Below are 23577 nucleotides of genomic sequence, written 5' to 3'. Positions count from 1 at the left end.
AGGAATTAAAAGGTGTCTAATACAAATCCTCCATTCAATCACCACTTCTGAACCAAGAAGAATTTTATTAATAATTTTGTTCCAACATAATCATCAAATAATGTAGTTCAGACTTTAAACATTGTCGGCTACTATTACAACAATATCACCGAAGGCAATTCATTTATTCATTATTCAAGCCTTGAAATCTTAATCATTTCTTCTTGGCGATAAACAGGCCCCAGCACTGCTCACCGGATGAACTCCTGACCAATTTTGCGTTCCATCCATCCACGATATCATTATAGTCTTCCTGGTAGGAGACAATAGCACAAGCAACGAAGAATGAGTTGTGAAATACATAAAAAAAATCATCAAAATAATATTAATCCGCTGAAAAATTAACCTCGGAGAAGTCATTGACGAATTCATCCTTCTCCTGCTCAATATGACTTAATTCACGCTGAAGAACTTGCATGAACTGCAGCAAAAGAAACAGCTTAGTTTAGACTGCAAAGCGAGCAAACTGTGATCTATTCCAACATGGTTTAGGTTTGTGCAAACCTGGTCAGTTCTGTCCTCCGCAATGACATCATCAAAGCCGGCATCCTTAAGCATCTAGATTTATCATTTAAAACAGAATAAGAAGATAGGAAATTAGGTAGTATGAATAAATTCTACATTGCATGGAAACAAAAACGCTAAAATGAAAAATGCGGAATCAGAAAATGGTGAAATGATAATCCCGACAAGAATAGTTATATATAAAGTTCCAGAGTTTCATAAGCTTTTTCTGAAACGGAAATGAAACGTAGAACTCAAAAAGTTTCGTACAACATAGAATAAAGTAGTCATCAAAAGAAATGGGAAGCAATAGCATGCTATAGCGGATGTAAATATACCTGGCCATACGCATTTACATCATGAAGATCATATCCTCTCTGCTTAATATACTCTGCAAATTCTGATGTTGGAGTTCCAGCACTCTTGCAGTAATCACTAATAAGAACTTTGCCTCCGGGCTTCAACCACTTGTAAAATGATCTAAACAATGCAGGTTTATCCTGCAACAGAAGCAAAACATATACACACACGATAAGACGTAATGTAAGTAAACAACTAATTATCAAAAAAAAGTAAACAACTCAAAAATCTGAGTGAAATCAACTTGACAGCTGCCTAAAAAACAGCAGCAATCGGCTATTTTAATGAATCCACATATCATTCAGATAATAAAAGTAAATTTGCCTCATGAAATAGGCAATTAAATTATTAATCAACTTTCTGACCCAGTTAGTTCATAAATTTGCTTATCATTTTGACCCAAGAGTGGTGATAAACGAGTGCGTGCAATGCACTCACCATTTATATGAAAAAAATTAAATAAAAAGCTTAATAATAATTTTCACTTGACTCTCTAAAATTCCATGATTAGTTCCTCCTTCTGCCACTGATAACATATAGCTGTGAATAAAACCCAGTCCCCTTGATTGCAAGTTTTGGGGGGAAATTAGCATTTAAGTCTATAATAAAGGATACCTTATAAGTTTATGATTGTATAAACATAGAACACAAATAAAAAAAAACTTTCGAATGTAAAAAAGCTAACATAAGAGCTACAAGAAATACAAGCATATTGACATGCAACTTTGTCGGGCGACAACCATGAGCTTGGTCCAGAAACAGTGTTTATGAAAAGTTTAAACTATGTTAAGAACTACAAAAAAAATCGTTACCTGAATGTGAAGAATGGTGTCACGGCTGTAGATAACATCAAATGTGTTATCAGGATATGTCTTTGTGGTGCAATCAGCAACTTCAAACTCAACTGCGCATTTGAGTCCAATGGCATGTTCAAGAGCAAAAGAAATCATGTTGACGGAGAGGTCAATTCCAGTAACTTCAACATCAAAGTTCTCAGCCATGTAAAAGTCACCTCCCCCAATACCACAGCCAACATCTAGAACTTTCTGGCCAGGCTTAAGATCAAGCTTTGCCACAAATTCTTTAGTTGTTTCTGCACAGAGGCAAGGATAAATTTACAGTTATATAAATAAACAAAAACAAAAGATCACTGCCCTGATCTTCAAACATCCTTTTGGAATGATAGTTTACATTTTAAAGAGCTTCTTCCAGAAAATTATTTGTAAGATGAGCATATATACACAAAAAGCAATTGGTTATAGTTGTCAAAATCACACTCTTAACGAAGAAGTGGAGTAAAGCAACAAAATACGGTTTTCCAGAAATGAACATAAGAAAGGAAACTATGTGGCATACCAATTCCTCCGGTGCTCACAAAACCTGGTCCAAAGACACGCTCATAGCGCCGGATGCCATTGGACTTGTACTGAACAGTATCCAAGAAACGCTGAAACCCCTTATCGTCTTGTGAGCTGACTTTCTGCCAAACCCAACAAATCTGCACCATGGAAACATCACACATGCAGCGTTAGTAAACCAAATAACCTAAGACTCAAAGAAATGGATTGAGATAGGGCAATGGATATATTGCCTGATTTTGATTTTTTTTGTTTCTCACATAAGCTCCAATGCATTTGCAGCGAATAAGTGAAAGTTCAAAGCAATTTCCAGAAGCATCACGTGTATGACACTCTTTAAAGACCTGCAATAGACAAAAGAAGGTCATTAATTATTTTAAGACTAGTGTGTTCTTTATTAAAAAAAAAGTCAAATTAATGAATCATTATCCCTGAGTTGTGCCCTATGAGTCATGGCATCAAAACTTCTGTTTTTTGGAATCTTAAAGTTATTCAAACAATCTTTTGTGCAGTCCTTCCCGTTTCATATAGAATCAGCATATATCCAATATTTCTTGGCTACTATATAGCCAATATCCTTTCCATTTAGTCAGTAGTCACATGAGTCCCGCTATACAATGACATTACTATCATTTTGAAAACAAATTCTATCTGCAACCACGAAACCATGAACCAAAAGAAGCCACAATGACATGATTTATCATGCAAATTCATTAAACAAAACAGACAATGTTCCTTATTCCTCAACAAAAAAGAATCTTGTGTATTAATTATTAATTTATTCTCTATTCAATTAACAAAAGGACTTTGGAACAAAAAAAAACCTTTGTGTAAAATCTGGGCTCGCGGTAGTGAGTTGGGTTCTGCTTTCGCTTGCTATCTCCAGATTGATGGAAACAAGACTCTCTGAAGAAAATGTACCCGCCAACCTTTAACCATTTGACCATTTTTTCGGCCAGATTCTCTACCTGACATTAATTGTTAAAGTGATTGTAAGGAAAAATAAGGCCACATGTAAATGAAGAACAAACACGATAAAATTTAACAAGACATCAGTGAATCATTTACACATGAGCAAACAAATATGCTAAAGAAATCATAAATATGGCTAAAATGAGTCACTAAGAGAGCTAATCCAGTAGGAAAGATTAAATGAAGAACAAACACGATAAAATTTAACAAGACATCAGTGAATCATTTACACATGAGCAAACAAATATGCTAAAGAAATCATAAATATGGCTAAAATGAGTCACTAAGAGAGCTAATCCAGTAGGAAAGATCACTAGTTATCGTTGTAAACAAGCTATATTGACATACAAATAATCAATGTAACCAAACCCAGTAGCGCATACATTCAATCAATAAGTACATTGCTGTCTTCCATTTGATTGATGCAAAAACATTCATGTGTTATGGCCATAATTAATGAGGAATTGCCAAAAAAGGAGAAAAAACTTTACCTCTTTATCCGAGAGATACATAAGAAGCCAATTAGAAAATATCATATCAACTGATTCGTCTGAAAATTTCAAGTCGTCAGACGTCACATCCGCACATAAAAACTTAACATTCTTGTGGTGTCCATTGATATTTTCATTCTGCAGGAAAGACATAGTAAAAAATATGGTCAAGATTTTAAAAAATAAAACTGATTTATAAGGTTGACGTTCTTGTCAAGATATAATAGGACAGTCACAGTCAGTCACCTTCTTTATGACACTCTCAATGAAGTCCACAGCAATAACCTGTCCAGCCTTCTGTGCTAATTCTCCAGTAAAACGACCAATACCAGCTCCGAATTCCAGAACTGATTTTCCTTCATATGATGGAAGGAGTGAGAGCACCTGCATGCACAAATTTGTCAAGTTTATGTGACATCAATTTCAACTCTTTAGCAACAAAAGCTGCAAGTCTTTTATTAATGTTTGCACCTAATAGCTAGAACCTAGGTACCACAGATACGGACACATGGGAACAGGATACTTGGACACGGCATAACGGTGTTATTTCACGGCTTTCTATGTAAAAAATTAAGATTCATGTCCGAAACGGGAAACATCGATTGAATGAAGTGTCCGTGCTACCTAGGCTAGCAGATGCATTAATTTATTAAATTTTGTAAAACCAAATTCAATTCTTTAACAATCAGAAATGCAATGTTTCCCTTTGATTTCTATACACTAGTCATATGACACCAATTTCAACTATTTAACAACTAAACTCAGTTTTAGCAAAAACGTTGATTTTTCACATAAATTACAATTCTTAGACTATTAAGAATGCATTTCTTTACCAACGAGCTATACAAGCACTTGGCAAGAGAACATTATGTTAAGGTCGTGGGTTCAATTCCTCGGATCTCCCCTCTCCAATTATTAAGGAAAAAGAACAATGCATTTCTTGTCATGCTAATTACTATGTGAGAAACAAAAAAAATCAGCAGACATAATGTTGTCATTGTATGTTTTCATGCTAATTATTCTACCTCGGGACGTTCTTCTTTGTCAAGATCAGAAGCTTTAGAGTCAAGCATCATAGCCTCCACAGTCAAATCAGCAGAATGCTCCATCCAGTAATTCTTCTGAACCTCACGTTCTTCAACTGCCAAAACAAACAAACAAATCAACAATTCAGCTCATAAAAAAACACAAACCCCAGATCCAAATCCCACCCAGACAGGAAAACCGTAACGACGAGACGAAAAAAGACGGAGAATTGAGATCAAAGCTACCGTGTGCAGCAGCCATTGTTGGGATTCAAGAAAGTTGTTGGTTATTACGGTTATGGAAATGAAATGAAATGCGAGAGATTTGTAACAAACTGAGTAAAAGACTAAGAACCCTCTACGGCTATGCGAGATCTAGAAAAGGTGCGGGATCTACGGTTTGAGAGTTTGCCTCTCTGCTGCATTACCAGAACTGAACCAACTCGCACTGCCTCGCTCTCAATTGGTGAGTTCAGGTCGGTTCTTTCAGATACTTTGGTATGTGTGGGGCTCTTTATATAGAGATAATATGTTACCAACTTTGGCTGGTTTTTTTAATTTTTTAATTGGGGATTTAGGCTTATTTACGTCCGTCGTCCCTGATTTATTCGATATCTATCGTTAAATCCCTGAATTTTCATTTGGACTTGTATATTTACTGAATTACTATAATTTTATAATCGATAAACTTTTTAATTTTTTTTAACGTTGTTAGAATTAAGTGACGTGACGATTTAAAATTTTAAAACAAATAATTATGAGACTCGTTAACGTCAGCATGACAAATAGTAAAAAAGATAAAACAATTAAATTTATTCTTTTCATTACTGCCACGAAAATTTTCTACGTACTCGGTAGATTAAGCTGAAATTATTAAACATGTCACTGAAATATGTAAAAAATTAAATAAATGATATTATAATATATTCATTATCTAATGATGGATTATAATTAAAATTAAGTCAGTTCACATATGACGTGAGGACTATTTATTTTTAGATTAGGATTTTTTTTCAAGTTCATTTCAAGTTAAGAGGTCAAGTACAATGAATGTACACCATTCATTACAAAATGAAGAGTGTAGTTCAGAAAAGTATAATTTTAATTAAATTAAATTGCGTAATATATTTTATAATAAATGGTGTGTATTGTAAATTGAAATGAATTTGAAAAAATATTAATCACTTAATTAGTTTTACTGTGGACTAGAAAACACATTATTAGAAAATTTAAAAAAAATTACAAACAAAATTATAATATACCATCAATTACGGTTTATGTATATCCATGTTTCTGATTTTTAGGTCTTCTCTTACAGTCGTTCTTTTTTATTTTAAATTTTTTTTTACTATAAATTTTTTATAAACAACGTCAAAATCTGCTAATGTGATATCTCAAAATAAAAAAAAAATACATAGACAATTAGCTCCGTAAGATCTGACACATCATAAAAATCCAAAATCATTAAAAAGTTACTTCTTTCATCCTATTTTAGAAGTTTGAGATTTTTCATTTTAAACTCATTTCTATTTTTAGAAGATTTTTATATAAAATTTCGCTTTTTACCTTTTTTTTTAAAATCACCTTTAAAAAAACTAATATAGAAAATTTTACTATTATTAATAAAGGAAAAATAAAAACATAACAAAAATAAAAATAACAAAATGTTTTCTTAATTTTTATGCAAAAGTAAATAAAACTTTTAAAATGGTACAGATGAAATATTAATATTCTAAAAACTTTATTTGAAAACGTCGTCCTTACCGCCTCCTCCATCGCTTCTAACATTTGGATTATTGAAGATATACGAGTATTTGTGAAAATCATATGCTAAATTATCTTATCAAAATTGTGAGGATCTTATGTTTTATTTTTCAGACAAATATTTATTTTGAAAAGAGATTTTTAAATAAATTCAGTCTACCACGTCATCTGTGTAATAGTCTATTATATTATGACACGTCATTAAAATAGTGGTACTATCGTAATTTTATTTATTATTATTTTTACATTTTTTAATATAAATATTAAGTTAGTGTTATTATTGTAATAATATATCTATCATAACGTTAGATTGACTGAATCTATCTAAAAAATTTCATTATGCTTCATAATTTGACTTATGAATTTAAACTTTTAATTTTGGTAAATTACATATTCTAATTGCATAAATACCTAAGGAACAATGGACTTTAAAGTTGGTAGGGACATGTGGGCAAAATCTTCAACTTTGGCTTTTGCTTCAACCGAGAAACCAACTTTGAACAATTTCATTTCTCACCAAGAATGGGAAGAGGACAACCAAGAAGAACGGCAAAGAAACATCAGAGCTGGACGAGATCAGCGGCAGGCGACGGACAACGGTGGCAGAGGCGGTGCCGAGATGATGATGGAGGCAACACGGTGACGGTGACGGAAGTTGCAAGGTGAGGCCAGAGGAGTGGCAGCGGTGATTGTTGGAGTTTTTGACGTTGGATTCGGATGCTAGTGTTTTTAAGATTTCTTTTATTTTATTTTTATTTTTATTTTTATTTTTCTGTTCTAAATTTCTATTTTATTTTATTTTTTAATTTTCACTTCAGCGACTTGACAGTAAAATAGTCGATCGTAAGGAGTTTACTGATTTTGAAATTAAAATTTTAAAAATTATGGACTGAAATTAAATTTACAAAATTTAAAGATAAAAAACTTTAAACCAGACAGAGTGAGTGATTATTAGCTATTAGTGATTTAAATTAATTAATAAATGATGTGGTGGATAAAATTATTTCCAGTATTATTTTATTTTTATTTCAAATTTAAGGGTAGTATTGAGCCGATTTAAAATTTAAGGGTATAAAAAAAATTTAAAAAGAAGTAAAGAATAATTTGCATTCTTTGCTTGTTCTTTTTTCTTAAGTGAAAAGTATTGCCATATCATATTGGCGCAACGAATTACATGAATTCGATAAGTATATTTCAATTTAAAATTAAAATTACACAAATCAGATGTTAATTACGTCAACACCAGCACGTGGATCATGTAATATCAAATATTAGTAGCATGTATTTAGAAAGTAAAGAAAAATACCTATGTCGATTTTCCAATGATTTTTGAAATTTCGAAAGTACGACAACATCTAACTCATCCACATGAGCATGCTTCTGATTGAAACTTTGCCCCGAAGTGATCAACTCGAACTCCTTTTTTGATAGACCCAAAACTCAACTATCGCCTCTTTGTTAGGATGATTGAAAATCTTTGCCAACTTTTTTTTTATTAATGAACATGCAAGTATGTGCTAGTCTTGAATTTGAACTACTTCAAGTAACCTAGAACTTCCTGCAAAATTCAAACTTGAACATCCATAAGTAATTATTTTTTTCAAAAAACAATATTGCTTAGCATAAACCTTTGCCAAAACTAACTTCAAGTGTTTAAGAGAGGTTTTAAGATAGTGTCTTATTTACACACACAAACCTCTCTTATATAGACATAAGATAGTGTTTGTAATTAAGATACATATCATGACTAAATGTCACACACTTATCAATTATATAACACCCAAGAACAAAGTGTCCAACACTTTTTATTCCTATTGCACATAAGCATTTTTATGTGTTCGTGGGAGAATAATATGCATATTTATTTATTTATTATGAATATTCTTTTATTAAATTTCATTTAGTGCATATCTATGTAGGATAAATCCACTAATTTTGTATTGATTCTTAGCCATGATTAATTTCATTAATTAATCATTTAAACAATTACTTTGGTTAAATTTCAATTAGGTTTCTCTAATTTGTATCTCATACGAATTAGTTCTTATAAAGAATAATGTTTTCAATTTAGTTTGAATTTCAAGACATATTAGGGTCTTATCCAAACTCGATATTTATAAAACAATCGATGCACTGTTTATAGTGTGTGCATAACTAGATTCACCTCTAAATGGCAACGAGAGACATAAAAAATGCCTGTTTATTACCTTAATAACTAAACCCGTTCAATTAACTCTCATAAATTGCGAGCGACGTCACCATTACATATCACGACTATTCAAATAAAAATAAACGACAACACATCTAATGAACTAATATGTTCATGTTTACGTACATTTAAATGCTTTCATTAATAAAATTTTGATCTCAGCTAATGTTACGGTCAGTCAAACACTAAAAGTCTCGATCATATGATATGATCCCTCAATTATAATTCTTAATTAAACATGACTTATACTAAAAACTCCTTTCTTAGTTAGGGGTGAGTAAAAATAGAAACAACCCGCAAAACCGTACCAATCCTGACAAAAAAATGGAAACAAGGTGGTTAAAATGGTTTATATAGAGTGATTTGGCCTAAAGATTTTCAAAGTCTGGGTTTCTGTAGTTGATTTGGTATTTGCCCTCGGTTAACCGAGTAGAATCGAAAACCGAAATATACAATAAAGTCGCTTTAAATATTAGTAAAAATACATAAATATCCCCTTTATATCTCCTAACCCTAATTTCCATATTTCATCGCCGCCTCTCTCTTCTCTCTACATATGAACTCTAACTATTCACTCACACTTCTCTATTTTTTTTCTCCATGAATATTTATCTCTATCATGAAATTCTAATTATTTATTCATATTTTATTAACTTAAAAGCTAAATATACATATAATATTAAACTGTTGAAGTAAATTGGTATGTAAATGTACAAATAGACTATAATTTTTGAAGGTGAAGAACTTCATATATTTGTCTTTTAGATTTTTGTTATACTTGACCATTAATGTAAGTAAATTTTTTGAATTTCTAGTTTATTTATTTTTGTAGTTGTTAAACATATAACTCATATTGGGCAGGTTATCAAATACGTTTTACAACCCGCTTCACAACATGGTTCGCAACTTGACCCTGTTGTGAAGCAGGTTGTGAACCATATTTGATAATCTGCCCAATATAAGTCATATGTTCATGTTGTGAAGCAGGTTGTGAACCATGACGTGAAGCCATATTGGGCATGTTGTCAAACATGCTTAATAACATGCCTCGTAACATGGTTCACAATCTACCCATGTTGTTAATAAGGTTGTCATACCGGTTGTAGGGCCGGCTATCTGCCTCTTGGTAACCGGTTTTGATAGTCGACTGCTCTTTTGAAAACGAATTTTAAGACCGATTGTCTACCACAAGATCTAAGGCATTAATTTTTGAAATGGTAAATCCATTGAACCAAACCAAATAAAACTGAAATTTTGGTTCATCGAACCAAATTGACCATAAATCAAACTATTAAAGTTTGGTTTCCAGCTTAATAAGGGTGTTCTGATTTTAAAAGTTTATACACCGAGCCAAATGGTATTGAATCATGCTCACCCTTCTTTGAATTATTCTAAAAAAGTCATATTCTCCTGTTAAGAAATTTATTAGTCAAGAACTATTCGAGATGACATAAAATCTTTTTCATATTCATCTAGAGAAGGAATCTTATGTCAGTTGATCGCATATCTCCATATACAACTAACCAACACATTAAACTCTAATTATCTATATACAAAATAATTGTGTCACCACAAGTCGAATGACTTATATGTACAATCATGAATTATGTGACAATATATTGACTAATACAAAATACCATGAATATGCCATCTTGCGTCACTGTTCGACCAATATGACAATGTATTGAGTGTCTATGTGTTTATTTTGATCTTTATCAAGTAGCATGGGACTCGCTACCTCCCGTCATTAGTATCACAATGAGAAATAAACAGAGGTGATAATCTTGGATAATATTATACTCGTTTTATAGGACCATTAGTTTGCGAATGTACTTTAGATAACTTGTATAAAATAATATGTCATTCATATTCTTAACATTTAATAATAGATTCTTTCACAATGTGTGTAGACTATACATAATACTAGATGAAAGTTAAATAAATGAACACTTAGTCATATGCACATATATCTCTTTACTATAACGATTGATTTATTTATATAAGTGTACATGAACAAAACGGTCTTATACTAATTTTTAAAAAAAATGCATATTTATTATAAGAATATTGTAATCAAATTAATTACTCATTATTTTTATAAAACTTTAAATTAATTTTAATTTTAAAATGAATATTAAAACTATCTTTTATGATAAAAATGTTATTTTATAATTATTGGAAGTCCTAAAGCTATATTTTATAAAGGAATTATTAGTCAAAATTTGGATTTTAGTTGATTTATAAATAAAAAAATAAAACTATTTTATAAAACATTAAAATCTAGCTACTTTAATTAATAAAAATTAAGTTTTTAATTGATAATTTGCTGACAGATTCACATGCACACAAACATTTGTGGTTGGCCATTTTATGGATTAGGACAAAAATCATTTGAACCTAGTAAAAAGTACTTACTTTTAGGTGTTAAAATGGATATCACCTAATACTATCATCTTATTAAAATGGATCATGATAAACACGTAAAATTAGTGTATTTATATTGAGTCTTAACGAATTTGTATTTAAAATGTGTCAACATGTCTATGATTTGAAATAAATGAATTGTATGACGCAATTGACATGCGAATTTCCCTAATCCGTTTATATATTATATTACTAGTCGTAAACCCGCGCAATTGCGCGGGATCAATATAGTATTGTTAATTTATTTATTTTTGCATGATAAAATTTATATTACATTAATTTTATTAAAATTAAAATATATAATATTACAGATTATTTTGAATTGCATATCATGCATAATGTTAATTATTTTAGTATATTAAATTTAGTAGAAAAAAATTAAAATTTAATATTAAATAATAAATTATTCATTTTATTATTTATAAAACTATATAATAAAAAGTTAAATTTATTAAAATTATTTTATTCTATTTGGTTTTAGTTTAAATTAATTTAATAATTGATAATTTTATACTATTCAAATAAATCTACTAAGTAATGATCATATACGTTATCAATTTACACAATTAAAAATTACCAAAATTATAAATATCAAGGATTATAAAAAAAACATAAATACAACATGTGGTGTTTACATGTAGGAATATAGATTGTTTTTTAATTGCCATCTAGCTAGCCAGTATTTCTCAAAAAAATTAATTATTATATATGACTGTAATGTTAAATTGAAAACATATTACTAAATAATAACAAAAAACTGATATAAACAACATAACCTCACTATATCTTTTTTGATAATTATAACTTCACTATATATTTTTGATAATTATAATTAACTTCATTATATTTGCAGAAGGACAAAAACAAATATCATCATCCACAGTTTGAATACTAAAATCTGGGGATAATTTTCTATTTAAAAACCTTAGAATTTAATATTCTAAATTTAGACCTATTTAAAATTCATTTTAAATTTAATTTTTTTTATTTATAAGTTCATTATCATAATATGTCTAAGTATTATAAATAAAATGTAAATAAAGAAACATACAATAATCTCACCAGAAAAAAATCAAGTCATTGATCTTCAAAATTAGAAGCACTTTCACTCAATAAATTACCCAATAAATGATTCAACCATGACTTGAATTTATGGTATACATAGAAACCAAGAGAGATTGTTAGGTAGACTCGGTTCCATGTACTAAACATATCACATAATGACACGTCATTAAAATAATGGCGATCTTGTAAATTTGTTTATTACTTATTTACACATTTGAATAGTAATATTATAAGATTGTCATCATTTTAATGATGTATCATTATGTGATAGACTTAGTCCATCTACCTAAGAATTTCTCTAGAAACCAAATCTAAATTGATTGTGGTGCAACCCTTTCAAACTGGAATTTGATTGTGATTAGGGAAAACGATGAACCTCTACAAAATATCTAAGAATCATCAATATATCCACAATGTACACCCGTTTTTTTTATTCCAATAGACAATTTGTTGTTTACAAAATATGTTGCCCTAATCAAAGTCACTTTTTTTTGTCAATAGACTTTTTTTTGCTGGAACTATGTGGTATGGTTTAGTAACTATGTACTCCGATTGAATTATTTGTTTTTCTAATACACAATTCGCTATCTCTAATTTATTAAATATGCTATCTATTGAATTGAAAGATGATGATAATGATTTATTAATAATATTTTTTTATGAGTACATAAATAAGTAGTTTATTGAAAATGAGAACTAATAGGTTAAGTGTTTTGGATGAATAAAATTGAAATCTAATGATATTTATCTAAATAATTTTTTTATCAAAAATAAATAAGTAGTTTATATAAATTTGAAACACATGCGGTTTAAAAAAATTGAAAACTATGAGAATAATTTATTTAATGAAAATTAATTAATTAATATAAAATAAATAAAAAAATAATAATATTGAAATTCATTCAAGACAAAAGAAATTGACTCATATTACAAACTGTAGTTCGAAAAGATACAGTTGGGTAAAAGTCAAAAAGTTGAATTACTTTCTTATTGTAGTTAAAAATTTATTATATTAAACTTAATATTGATGTGCTTATAATATTATAAAAGAAATATAATATGATTTTGGAAAATAGAATAAAAGAAATGAACAGTCATATTCATCACCTACTGGTTCAAAGAAGACGCATGAAACTCACCTACTGGTTCTTAACTTTGAATTAATTAGACATGCAATTTGCTTAGACAACTTTGAAAAAAGACGAAGAAATATAATAATTTATTAGCATATAGTAGTAATTGAAAAGAGTAGCCAATTAAAGTGAGAAGTTTAGTTTAAGTTAAATAGTTAGCTAAAAATTAAATTTAAATAAGTATTTATACAAATTAAGAAGTTTAGTATAAGTTAAATAGTTATTTAAAAATAAATTTAAATAGGCCTTTTTAAAAAGGTGGGAACTCACCAAAATGCTCTATTTGGTGAGAATGAATGAGAGACCTCCGTTGGTCCTCTCAATTATATAATATATAGATATAGATTTATAATAAATAGAACTAAGAGGATTAATAATTTCATAACATTTAAATAAATTTATTAAATAAAATTAATCTGATTATGTATATTAATATATAAATAAAATATATTTTATTAAAATTTTAAAAATTAAATATAAATTAATAAATTTAAGGTTAAAATTATACTTATTACATCTAAATATTTTTATAGTTCAAATGGATTGTGTTTGTCGTGTTAATTATATTGATCGTGTAATCTGTATGTCTTCACATGCTAATCGTATTGTATAGTGTCACCGTTTTAAATTTATGTCGTGTTAGAGTGAAAATTTTGACACAATTAATTAAATAAATTGTATTTTTATTGAGATAATTCGTATTAATTGGATGGGTCGAGCCAATCTATTTGACACCTCTATCTGTTAAGATGTACTTGTGGTAAGAGATCTAATGTTTAGATATACAAATATATATATTTAACCTATATATAATTATTATGATCTTGAAAAATTATTTTTCCGTACATATTTAAAAGAGTATTTATCTCATACAACTGTGCGCCACATCATTTTTACATTAAGTCAATGAGCATTTGCGACATGAATTTTTTTAATTATTATTTATATTTTTTATCGATCATTCAATTTTATACATGACTAACGCGCAAATGCTTTTTTGCACGAATGATATGTCGTGTCGTGTTGTATAGTTATTCTATTTAAAGTTAGGATCATGCAAAACAAGACCAATATGATTGCCCTATAAGAACACCCAGAAAAGCGTTAAATGTTTGAGCTGCAAACTTGAATGTATTAGAAAGAAAAACGATTATTTCAAAATGAATTAAAAATTCACAAAATATATAGAGACTGGTTAGAAATAGAAATGATAAATTATAGTATTATTTTAATGCAATTTGGTGTTAGCAAATTAGATCTTGTAATCAACTTTTATTTTTTAAAATAACTATTTAATATGACAACAAAAATATTTTAAAGGCTTAATTATTCAAAAAAATACATCTTCTTATATCATTTTTAATATATGGTGCAAATTTTTAAAATTATCATTTTTAATCAATTTTTTTAATTTCAATTATAACTATTGGTTTAAACTGAAAAAAAAAATTAAATGTGATCTTAATGTTTAAATTTTTTTATATAAAAAAAATAAATTTTAATTTGTTCCAGTCTAATATAAATAAATACTATAATTAAAATTGACAATTAAAAATTTGAATCATGAATGAAAAAAAAATTAAAGATGTGGACTAGAAATTAAGACCATTTTAAATTAGATAAACTGCATAAAAATGAAAAAAAATACTAACCACCATCAGAGAGGGCCGGTGTTAGAAAAGTATCACGTGATGCAAAGGTGACCTACCACCACGTGCAATCTGATATTTTAAATTGATTGGGGATTTTAAATTGATAAACCATCAATTATTTGCCCCAATTGATCTACTTTTATATGAACCTCTGATTTTTTTTTTCTGAAAATGGAATCTCTTGATTTGTTGTTCAATTATTTTGTTCATGTCACACTAAACGACATTTTTATTAAAGTTTGTAGCAGTGTCGTATTTACTGATTCATCACTATTCTGTGGTCCATTTCAATTATTAAATCTATTTTTTTTCCTTAGAGGTGCGTACAGCTGCAGATCTAATTTTAAATTTTAATAAACAAAAATAAAATTTCATTGGTGACAAAATTGATACAAGAATCTCAAACCTAACGACTGCATCCGAACTAAAAAAATCACAATAAAATAGTGTATTTTAGCTACCTAATATGCCATCTAAAAAATAATATTATATATTATATAAAAACAAAAAAATAGATCTAACCAAACACAGACACAAAAAAAATTCAGATCCTAATATGCATAATAACAAAATTATAGATCTATAATATATTTAAGGAACAAAAATCAAGTATCAAAACGATGTGTTATGTGGACGCTAATCGTAGTAGTGTGGAAATTTTGGGGAAAAATCGAAGAGGAAATGAAAGGAATGATAATACTAAAATTTCTTCTGCTGTTCGAGCTTTAGAGTGGACTAATGAGGAAGGTGTTTTTGTGGATGTTGCTTTAACGGTGGTTACTGCGATGCAGGACCACCGGGTTCAATGATCACTTAGCAAGGAACGTTCACGAATTAGGCTCTACTAGAACGTTTTGGAAGCTGTGCGGGCATGTTAATAAAATCAAGCCTATTCTTGTTTGGGAGACTCGTTTGGTGGTTAGTAAAACCCTAGTCGATAACTGTATATTTACAGCTCTCAATATATCTTTTAGAATAATTCACTCAATATGTGGAGGAATCGTTTATCTTTATAATTTTCATTATTATTAATGGAAGTTTTACCCTTTGAAAAACAAAAGGAACAAAAATCAAGTTGTGAAAAAATTAAAATTTATAAATTAATTCTTTAAAGAGTTAATTACTATTATCCGTATAAATTATATATGAAAATTGTTTTTCCTTCGGTTTTAAAAAAGCACTATTTTTTCCTTCACTTTTTTGTTTTAGCTATAAAGGGATTTCAGTTAAAAAAAGAACTCAAATGTGAGAGATTTTTCAAATTCATGTGGGGGTATTCCGGACAAAACCTTACGAGGATTGTAGTAATTAACTCTTTTTTTAAATTGAAAGAATTCCTACCACCATCACGTTCTTTCATTTGTTGAAGAGCTATTCTGAATTACATGCCTACTGAGAATAAACTCAAGTTTAAAGGTGTTCAAATTGCTTCTCGCTGCTCTATATGTGTTGAATATAGTAACACTCATGATCATTTGTTCATTAACTGTAAGTTTGCTACTTCTATTTGGAAAGCAATACCCAGCTCTTCGGTAGACAAATTTTGAATTCTGTGTCACTTTTGGATCTTATAACTCAGGCTTTAACTTGTAAATTCAGCCCTCAAATTCAAATTCCTTGGTGTTCAGATATTGTTAACGCAGTGTGGGGTCATTTGGAAAATAAGGAACACCTCTATCTTTTTTGATTACGCTCCAAACATTCATATTGCTTTAAAAATGTTTTTGAAATCCATAGAAGAAGCTTATTTCTTTAAAATGGGATATATGTCCAACAACATTGATGATTTTAAAATTTTACAACTGTTCAGTATTCAAGGCATTGTTAGATCAGCTCCAAAAATCATCCTGGTCCAGTGGCATCCTCCTATCTCTGGCTATATAAAAATGAACACTGACGGGGCTGCTATGGGCTCCGGGAGCTGCAGGTGGCAGAGGAATTTTCAGGACGGCAGCCGGTTATGCAAGAGGTGCATTCGCTTTTTCGATGGGTAATAATTTTTCTTTTATTGCGGAGCTTGCTGCTGCTATCTATGCAGTGAATATTGCTTGGGAAAAAGGATGACATTCCCTTTGCCTTGAGAGTGATTCTATGTATGTAGTAAATTTTTTTACTTCAAAACAGGTTCCATTAAATTTTTTACAGAGGTGGATTGCTTGCCTTCATCATGTTTCGAAAATGGTATTTGGGGTTTCTCATATATATAGGGAAGATAATCAAGTGGCGGAAAAAATGGCTAAACACGGAGTTTCTGCGAGCTCTTTCATTTGGTGGGATTCAGCGCCTTCTTTTTGTAATCCCATTATTTTTCATGATTTCAGCAAGCAGTTATCTAATAGATTCTGATAGTTTTGAGTTTTGGGATGTATTCATTAGTTCTTTGTATGAATATTTTATTTTTCATTTATATTATTTTTGGGACATTGGAAGCGTGATGCACACGCTAAAAGGGTGTCAACCTAATTGAGATGTTCTGGTGCGTTTCCTGATTTATAATTGCCAACATTTTACTAAAAATGAAAAAATGAAACAAAAATAAGATTCTACGATATATATTTTGTAGATGATTTTTAGTGAAGTACCATCAATTAATACGACATCACATTATAAATTAAAAATTACATATAAAAGTTAAGGAAAAGATATTTCAGAAGTTTCAATATTTGAGAAAAAAATAAATCCATAAAGAGAAGTCAATTTTTTTTAAGAAAAGCAATACAACTAAATAATAATATGTGGTCATAACCGTTTAAATGATGCGAAATTAAGAATGCGAAGTCGGAAGGTAATTTTTGGATTAAAAAAATTAGGCAAAAGATAGATAAAAAAAACTTTCAAAGTTTTTCTAAAAATACAGATCAATCATTTTTTTTATTTTTCAGACACAATTAAACCCTTGTGGTTTTTTTATCGAACAAAAAAATCTTCCCGTCCATATTTTGACAAACTGACGTTAACTTGTTGACGTGGCATTAGGAAAAAAAATTCAAAAATAACCTTGATATTTAAAAAATTTATCAATTTTAAATTTATAAAAATAATTAATATATTTTCACCCCCTTTTTCGAATTAGCTTTAATTAATTAAAATTCTAATTAATATCAATTAAAACCTAATCAAACATAATTAAATCAATCTAAACCCAATTAAACCAAACAAAATACAATCAAATCTAATTAAATCAAACAAAATCCAATTAATAAAACACAATTAAACTAATCAAAATATAATTAAACTAATCAAATCCAATTAATTATATTAATAAAGAACTAATTAAATTAAATAAAAATAATCAAACCAAATTTAATTTAATTGGAACCTATTGCGAAAACCGGCAGCCTTTTTCGGAAACCACCCGTCCGCGCGGGTCTGTTCTCAGTGAATAGATCAAGAATGTTATATTAGTAAGGTTTTGTTCTCAGTAAGAATGATTCAAAACAGTTATAGTAGTAAGATATTGAAGATAGACCGAAAACCAATCCTGATAACCTGTTTGATTCACGCCTTATAAAGATAAAAACCAAATTGATAAGTTGTTTCGATAATACAATGCAATTCTCCAAACACAATGTTTATTATGAATAAAATGGATCTATTAATCCGCTACTTGATTCGTAGATCATGTAATTGAAAGATAACAAAAGTAGACAATCTTTGGTACAAATATCTTGGATTCATTCAAATAGATTGTTGGGATAACCATAAAACTACTCTAAAAAATTACTTAATTATAAAATATGTACTTAGTAAAAAAATTAATTTTACCGAAAAAATTACATAATTTATGTACTTTTTTTACTATAAATAAATACATTCTTAACACATGTTTGATACATATTTGATATATTATCAATACATCTTTGATACAATACGTAAGAAAACAAAAATCTATTTCGTATCTTTATAAAATAAAAAAGATATTAAATGTAAACTTTTTAAAAAGTCTGTATTTTATAATTTTTTCTGTTTCTTTTTTGGATTTTTTTTGTAATTTTCCCTAGACTGTTTCTGTACACAATTGGCTTTATATAAGTAGAAGTTAACAACTTAGTACAATTTGGGCGAAGTTGGTACAGTTTGGGCCTTAGTACAGCTTGTGTTGCTTTGGGTTCCAAAGCCCATCATGATCAATAAGCCAGGCCATCCGAATTCAGGCTGTTGATTTGTGGGAGAAAAAATGGAGATCCATTCTTTAGCACTAGTGTAGATTTGCCTTGCTTTGTTTTGCATTTCAGTGTAGAATTACAGCATTAAGAATGAAATTTGCAGCAGTAATTCCTTTGTTTACATAGATAAAATTTGAATAAGCTAGTTGTTAGGTGTTGTGTTGATCATTTTTTAGCATTCGAAAGGAATAAGTACATATGATCAAATTCATGTATACTTGTAAAACAGATATAATATCTATTATATGTTAAAAAAATAAAATTTCAATAATCATACGTATGCATTATTATTTTTTTATTCATTAATTTGTGAGTTTATTTAACATTGTAAAGTAAAATAATAAATATTTTTTTGTCCCAATGGAATTGTCCATTTTTTTCATTTTTTTGAACTAAATACTTGTACATTTCTAGTAACTCGTAATTTATTAAAGTTAATTTTCTAATATTATCCTTATTTAAAGTCCATTATTTATTACCATTGTTTTAATTAAGTGAACTAGTCATAGTACTTAATAATATGAAATAACATATGCCGATAAATTAAATATTTGTAACTTACATAGAATTAGATGAGTTAGAACGATTTAATATGTTGTACAGACTTGGTTTAATATTTTCATAATCCAATGCAATAATTTACCATTGCCAACTATATATAATTTTTTCTAATTTATAATTAAATACAAAGGAAAATGCTAAAAAAGCGAGACTTCAAATCAAGCAAGATGTATTTAACATGGAAAATTATACAATACAATTATTGTGTCATATTATTCATGTAACAAACCTATAATGCGTTTGCCATATGAAAAGTTTGATAATAAAAAAAGTAAATAATAATTAAAAAAGTATTTATTCATAAAAGAAAAATCAAAAAAATTTATATCGCAAATGCTCATTGAAATATTGTAAAAATGACATATGATGTAATGGTTGTATTATACCATTGATAAAAAAAAAACTACACATCGATTGCACAATAATAGTATGTAATTTAATAAGTAACAAAATAAAAATAAGCACTTTAGTAAGTAAGAAGATGAAGCAAGTTTGAAGCGAGGGCGATTGAATTTGTCTCATACTATGGTGGCGACTTGAAGAAAAGCTATTTCCAACACGCTTCCGAACAAGTGGTGGAAGACGGCAAGCAATCAACCAACATAGGTGGCTTCTTTCAAAAAACAACCCTCCAAATTACGTGTTAATACATATTTACCCTTTTATCTCCGGTGTTTTAAGGACCGGACCGGATAAGTCGGCTCCGATTCAACTGTGAATTAAAAGCTGATCCGGTTAAATTCTTTTTAAGACTAAAAAAACACGGTTCAATCAATTTGAAAAAAATATATGAATCGATAAACTATTAAAACCGATTGAAGCATTAAAATTAAATAATTATTATAAATTTGATTATAACTTTTTACTGATAAAATTAAATTACTTTTATATTATTATAATTTAGATATTAATCCTTATTTTATTTAAACGACTTAATTGATAATTAAAATGATCAAACCAATTGAATCTAGATCGATGATTATATCGATTGGATTATATTTTAAACTAGATCTATTGGTTGGTGTATATTTTAACAAATTTTATATTTTAATTAATTAAAAATTTGAAACATACAAATACAATTTTAATTCAAAATCTCACATTAAGAATTTTAAATTACTCTGTAATATATCTGATAAGGTAGTAGTGTAATTAATAGGGGCGAAGCAACCTCGCCAAAAACATATGTCGCTAAGTGATAAATCACCAAAAGAGAATTCGATCTGCTAAACCTGCACATATAAAAAACAGAGGTCAGATGGAACTTCCGGTGGGAGTCACCGGACGTTTGCTCCGACGCTCTAGTAAGTTTCAGTAGGATAAAGAAGAAGAAGAAGAGAGAAAAAGAAGATAAATCAGTGAGAGAAAAAGAAATTATCTAGGGTTTTCACCTTAAACCTTTTTTATAGTTGGGGTTTTGGTGCATACCTTGCCTTGCTGGCAGGCTCTCCTTTTAGTGGTCCCTAAATTTTATTATGCCTACGTGGCGAAATTTCCCGTATTGGGCGCAGTTTGTTAGGTGTGTCAGGTGTAGGGAACATTCCCCACGCACCTGTCAGAGGATCTTTTGTGGTCCCAAGATCAGTTGCACGTGAGTGTGGATCGTTGCGAGATCTCGAAGCTCGTTTTTCCAATCTCGCTAGACCGAGCTTCTGTGTTTCCATTTCCAAAGTTCAGGTAGTGCTTTGAATCTGACGTCGTCTGAACATACATCCGAGATGGTACTTTGACAACTTCGGTCCGGTGACTCCCCCAGGTCACGAGGTCTATGAATCTAGAGGAATTGGGTCCGACTTATGAAACCGACCAATACAGGTTAAGGTCGTTCGTATATGCATTTTCAGATTCCAATGTTAAGTAAAGCGCTCTTTGTTCGTCACAGCTCGGCGTCGGTAAAAATGCTTGACTTAGCGACATCTGTTTTTGGCGAGGTTGTTTCGCCCCTACTAATTATACTACTACATTATCAATATCTATTAATAACACACAATTAATACATTTTATAAGAAAATAAAATTCTTTTAAAATATATTTTAATATGACTAAAATTTTAATATTTGTTTTTCTCTATAAATAAATATAGAATACATAAACTTTTACTTAAAAACAGAGGCACTAAATGGCCATTACAATTAGTTGCTGCCTCAACAATCCTCCTCCTCCAGGCTTCCCTTCCTCCGCCACTAAGAACACTACTCAACAACTTGCTTCGTAAGTCTTAATTAATTTCGTAATCTAATTAATTAATCCATAAATTACTCTGCTAAAACTCACGATTAATTCATAATTAAATAGGTTGAAGAATGATCAGAAATGGAGAAATCAATGTGTATTAGGCATGGCCTGTATGATCATCGGACTTGAAATCAACGAGCCAAATCTTGCTCCGGCCGTACAGAGTTTGTCGACTTTAGAAATGAAGGCGCCGCCGAAGACTCGGAGATGGAGCGACAGAAGAACGTGTCCGCCGTGGCGGCTGAATTCGCTCGAGACTATTGTGCCGGAGAATCTTCCACGGCCGTCCGCTCGACGGCGATGGGAGGCTACTGGCTATTCTAAGATGAATGATCTATCGCCGGACGTTGAAGATGCGGTTAAACGAATTGTGATCGTCGACGGTTGCTTTACGTTGTAATTAATTAGTCTATAAGTAAATGTTTAGCTGATATAATCTTACATAAATACAATTACTCATTAGATCATGTAATTTTGAATAGAAATTAAAGAATGATGGACGATTAACTTTTTTTCTTGGATTTGTTCTTGGATTTCTTTTTCAGAACAGAGATGATTGTAGCAGTACAAGACGTAGATTGTTGAAGTACACAATGGGTTCGAAAAGCCCATAGAGTAGTACGATTTGGCGAAGTTAGTACAACTGGCCTTTGGTTCAAAGCCCACGATGACCCACAATGTAAACGAACCGAACTACTCATCTTTGAATTTTAAAGCCCATGACTAATAACCGGGACTGTAAACAAACTGAGCTGCTCTTCAGTAAGAGTTCGGTTCGTGTTCGTTCGTATCATAACGAACCAAACTTGATTTTGATTTTATGTTTATTTATATAAACTAGCTTATATGAGCATAATAGTGTTCCGCTCGTTTACGTTCACGAACAACTCGGTTAATTGTTCATGAACGAATTCAACAAGCTCATATAGGATCTCGATAAAAAGTTCACGAACTGGTTTGTATAAAAATTCGATAAAACGCTCATGAACTAGCTAGTTGTATTTAAATTAGATATACTTTATTTTTCTATTGTTAATGTATTAAAATTGTATTAAATGCGTAATTTGATAAAAAGAAACAGCAAAATTACATAGTTGTGATTAATGTTCGTGTTAATATTCGTTCGTTTATTGAACGAGCTCATTTGGTACCCTCACAATCTTGTCCGCGAATTTGTTTATTTAGCGGCTAAACGAATGAATACGAGTTAAACACGAACCAAAACACGAACACTATAGATTTTAAAAGACCTTATTTAAAATTCGAACCGAACATGAACACTTGGTTTATGTAACGAGCCGAGCATGAATACCTCAAAACTCGAGTTGGTTCGGTCCATTCACATTCCTACCGACATGTCATACCATTCGAATTAGGTGCTACTCTTATTTGTGGGAGAAATGGAGATGAGTCAATTTGCTTTTTAAACAGCCAATATAGATTCATGGTAAAAGGCAAACGAGATCTAATTTGGATGGTTAGGCTCTAACCACTACATATTTGGAGATCAGAGATCGGGACTTTCACATCGACTTTCACATCCTGTTGGTTCGTCTGAATTAAAATTTATTTAAGATCTAACTCGCTAAAAGTTAATGGTAAATGAAGTTTGAAGCCAA

The 23577-nt window shown here is 29.8% G+C and overlaps 2 protein-coding genes across 6 annotated transcripts; one reads left to right on the top strand and one right to left on the bottom strand.

Annotated features, from left to right (window-relative positions):
• Positions 1-45: 45 nt before the first annotated feature.
• Positions 46-8150, bottom strand: LOC126667689 (phosphomethylethanolamine N-methyltransferase). 3 transcript variants are annotated; one of them, XM_050360736.2, is made up of 12 exons: positions 7820-8150; positions 4750-4865; positions 3971-4108; positions 3725-3862; positions 3086-3229; positions 2495-2605; positions 2260-2401; positions 1716-1996; positions 882-1043; positions 544-597; positions 386-460; positions 46-292 (listed from the first exon to the last, which is right to left on the bottom strand). In XM_050360736.2, the coding sequence occupies exons 1-12, from the start codon at positions 7866-7868 to the stop codon at positions 194-196; spliced, it is 1509 nt and encodes a 502-aa protein (XP_050216693.1). In that variant the 5' UTR covers positions 7869-8150; the 3' UTR covers positions 46-193. The 3 variants fall into 3 exon arrangements, with proteins under 3 accessions (XP_050216693.1, XP_050216694.1, XP_050216695.1); XM_050360737.2 differs by lacking the exon at positions 7820-8150 and adding an exon at positions 4996-5247; XM_050360738.2 differs by lacking the exon at positions 7820-8150 and adding an exon at positions 5178-5202.
• Positions 8151-21817: 13667 nt separating this feature from the next.
• LOC126667005 (protein CHLOROPLAST VESICULATION) lies at positions 21818-22985 on the top strand. 3 transcript variants are annotated; one of them, XM_050359947.2, is made up of 3 exons: positions 21818-21934; positions 22019-22328; positions 22504-22985. In XM_050359947.2, the coding sequence occupies exons 1-3, from the start codon at positions 21843-21845 to the stop codon at positions 22570-22572; spliced, it is 471 nt and encodes a 156-aa protein (XP_050215904.1). In that variant the 5' UTR covers positions 21818-21842; the 3' UTR covers positions 22573-22985. The 3 variants fall into 3 exon arrangements, with proteins under 3 accessions (XP_050215904.1, XP_050215905.1, XP_050215906.1); XM_050359948.2 differs by having other exon boundaries at positions 22019-22354; XM_050359949.2 differs by having other exon boundaries at positions 22019-22373; positions 22504-22580.
• Positions 22986-23577: the final 592 nt, after the last annotated feature.

This window comes from Mercurialis annua, linkage group LG2 (genome assembly GCF_937616625.2).
Source record: "Mercurialis annua linkage group LG2, ddMerAnnu1.2, whole genome shotgun sequence".
Classification (NCBI taxonomy): Eukaryota; Viridiplantae; Streptophyta; class Magnoliopsida; order Malpighiales; family Euphorbiaceae; genus Mercurialis; species Mercurialis annua.
This window is presented reverse-complemented; position numbering and strand designations above follow the sequence as displayed.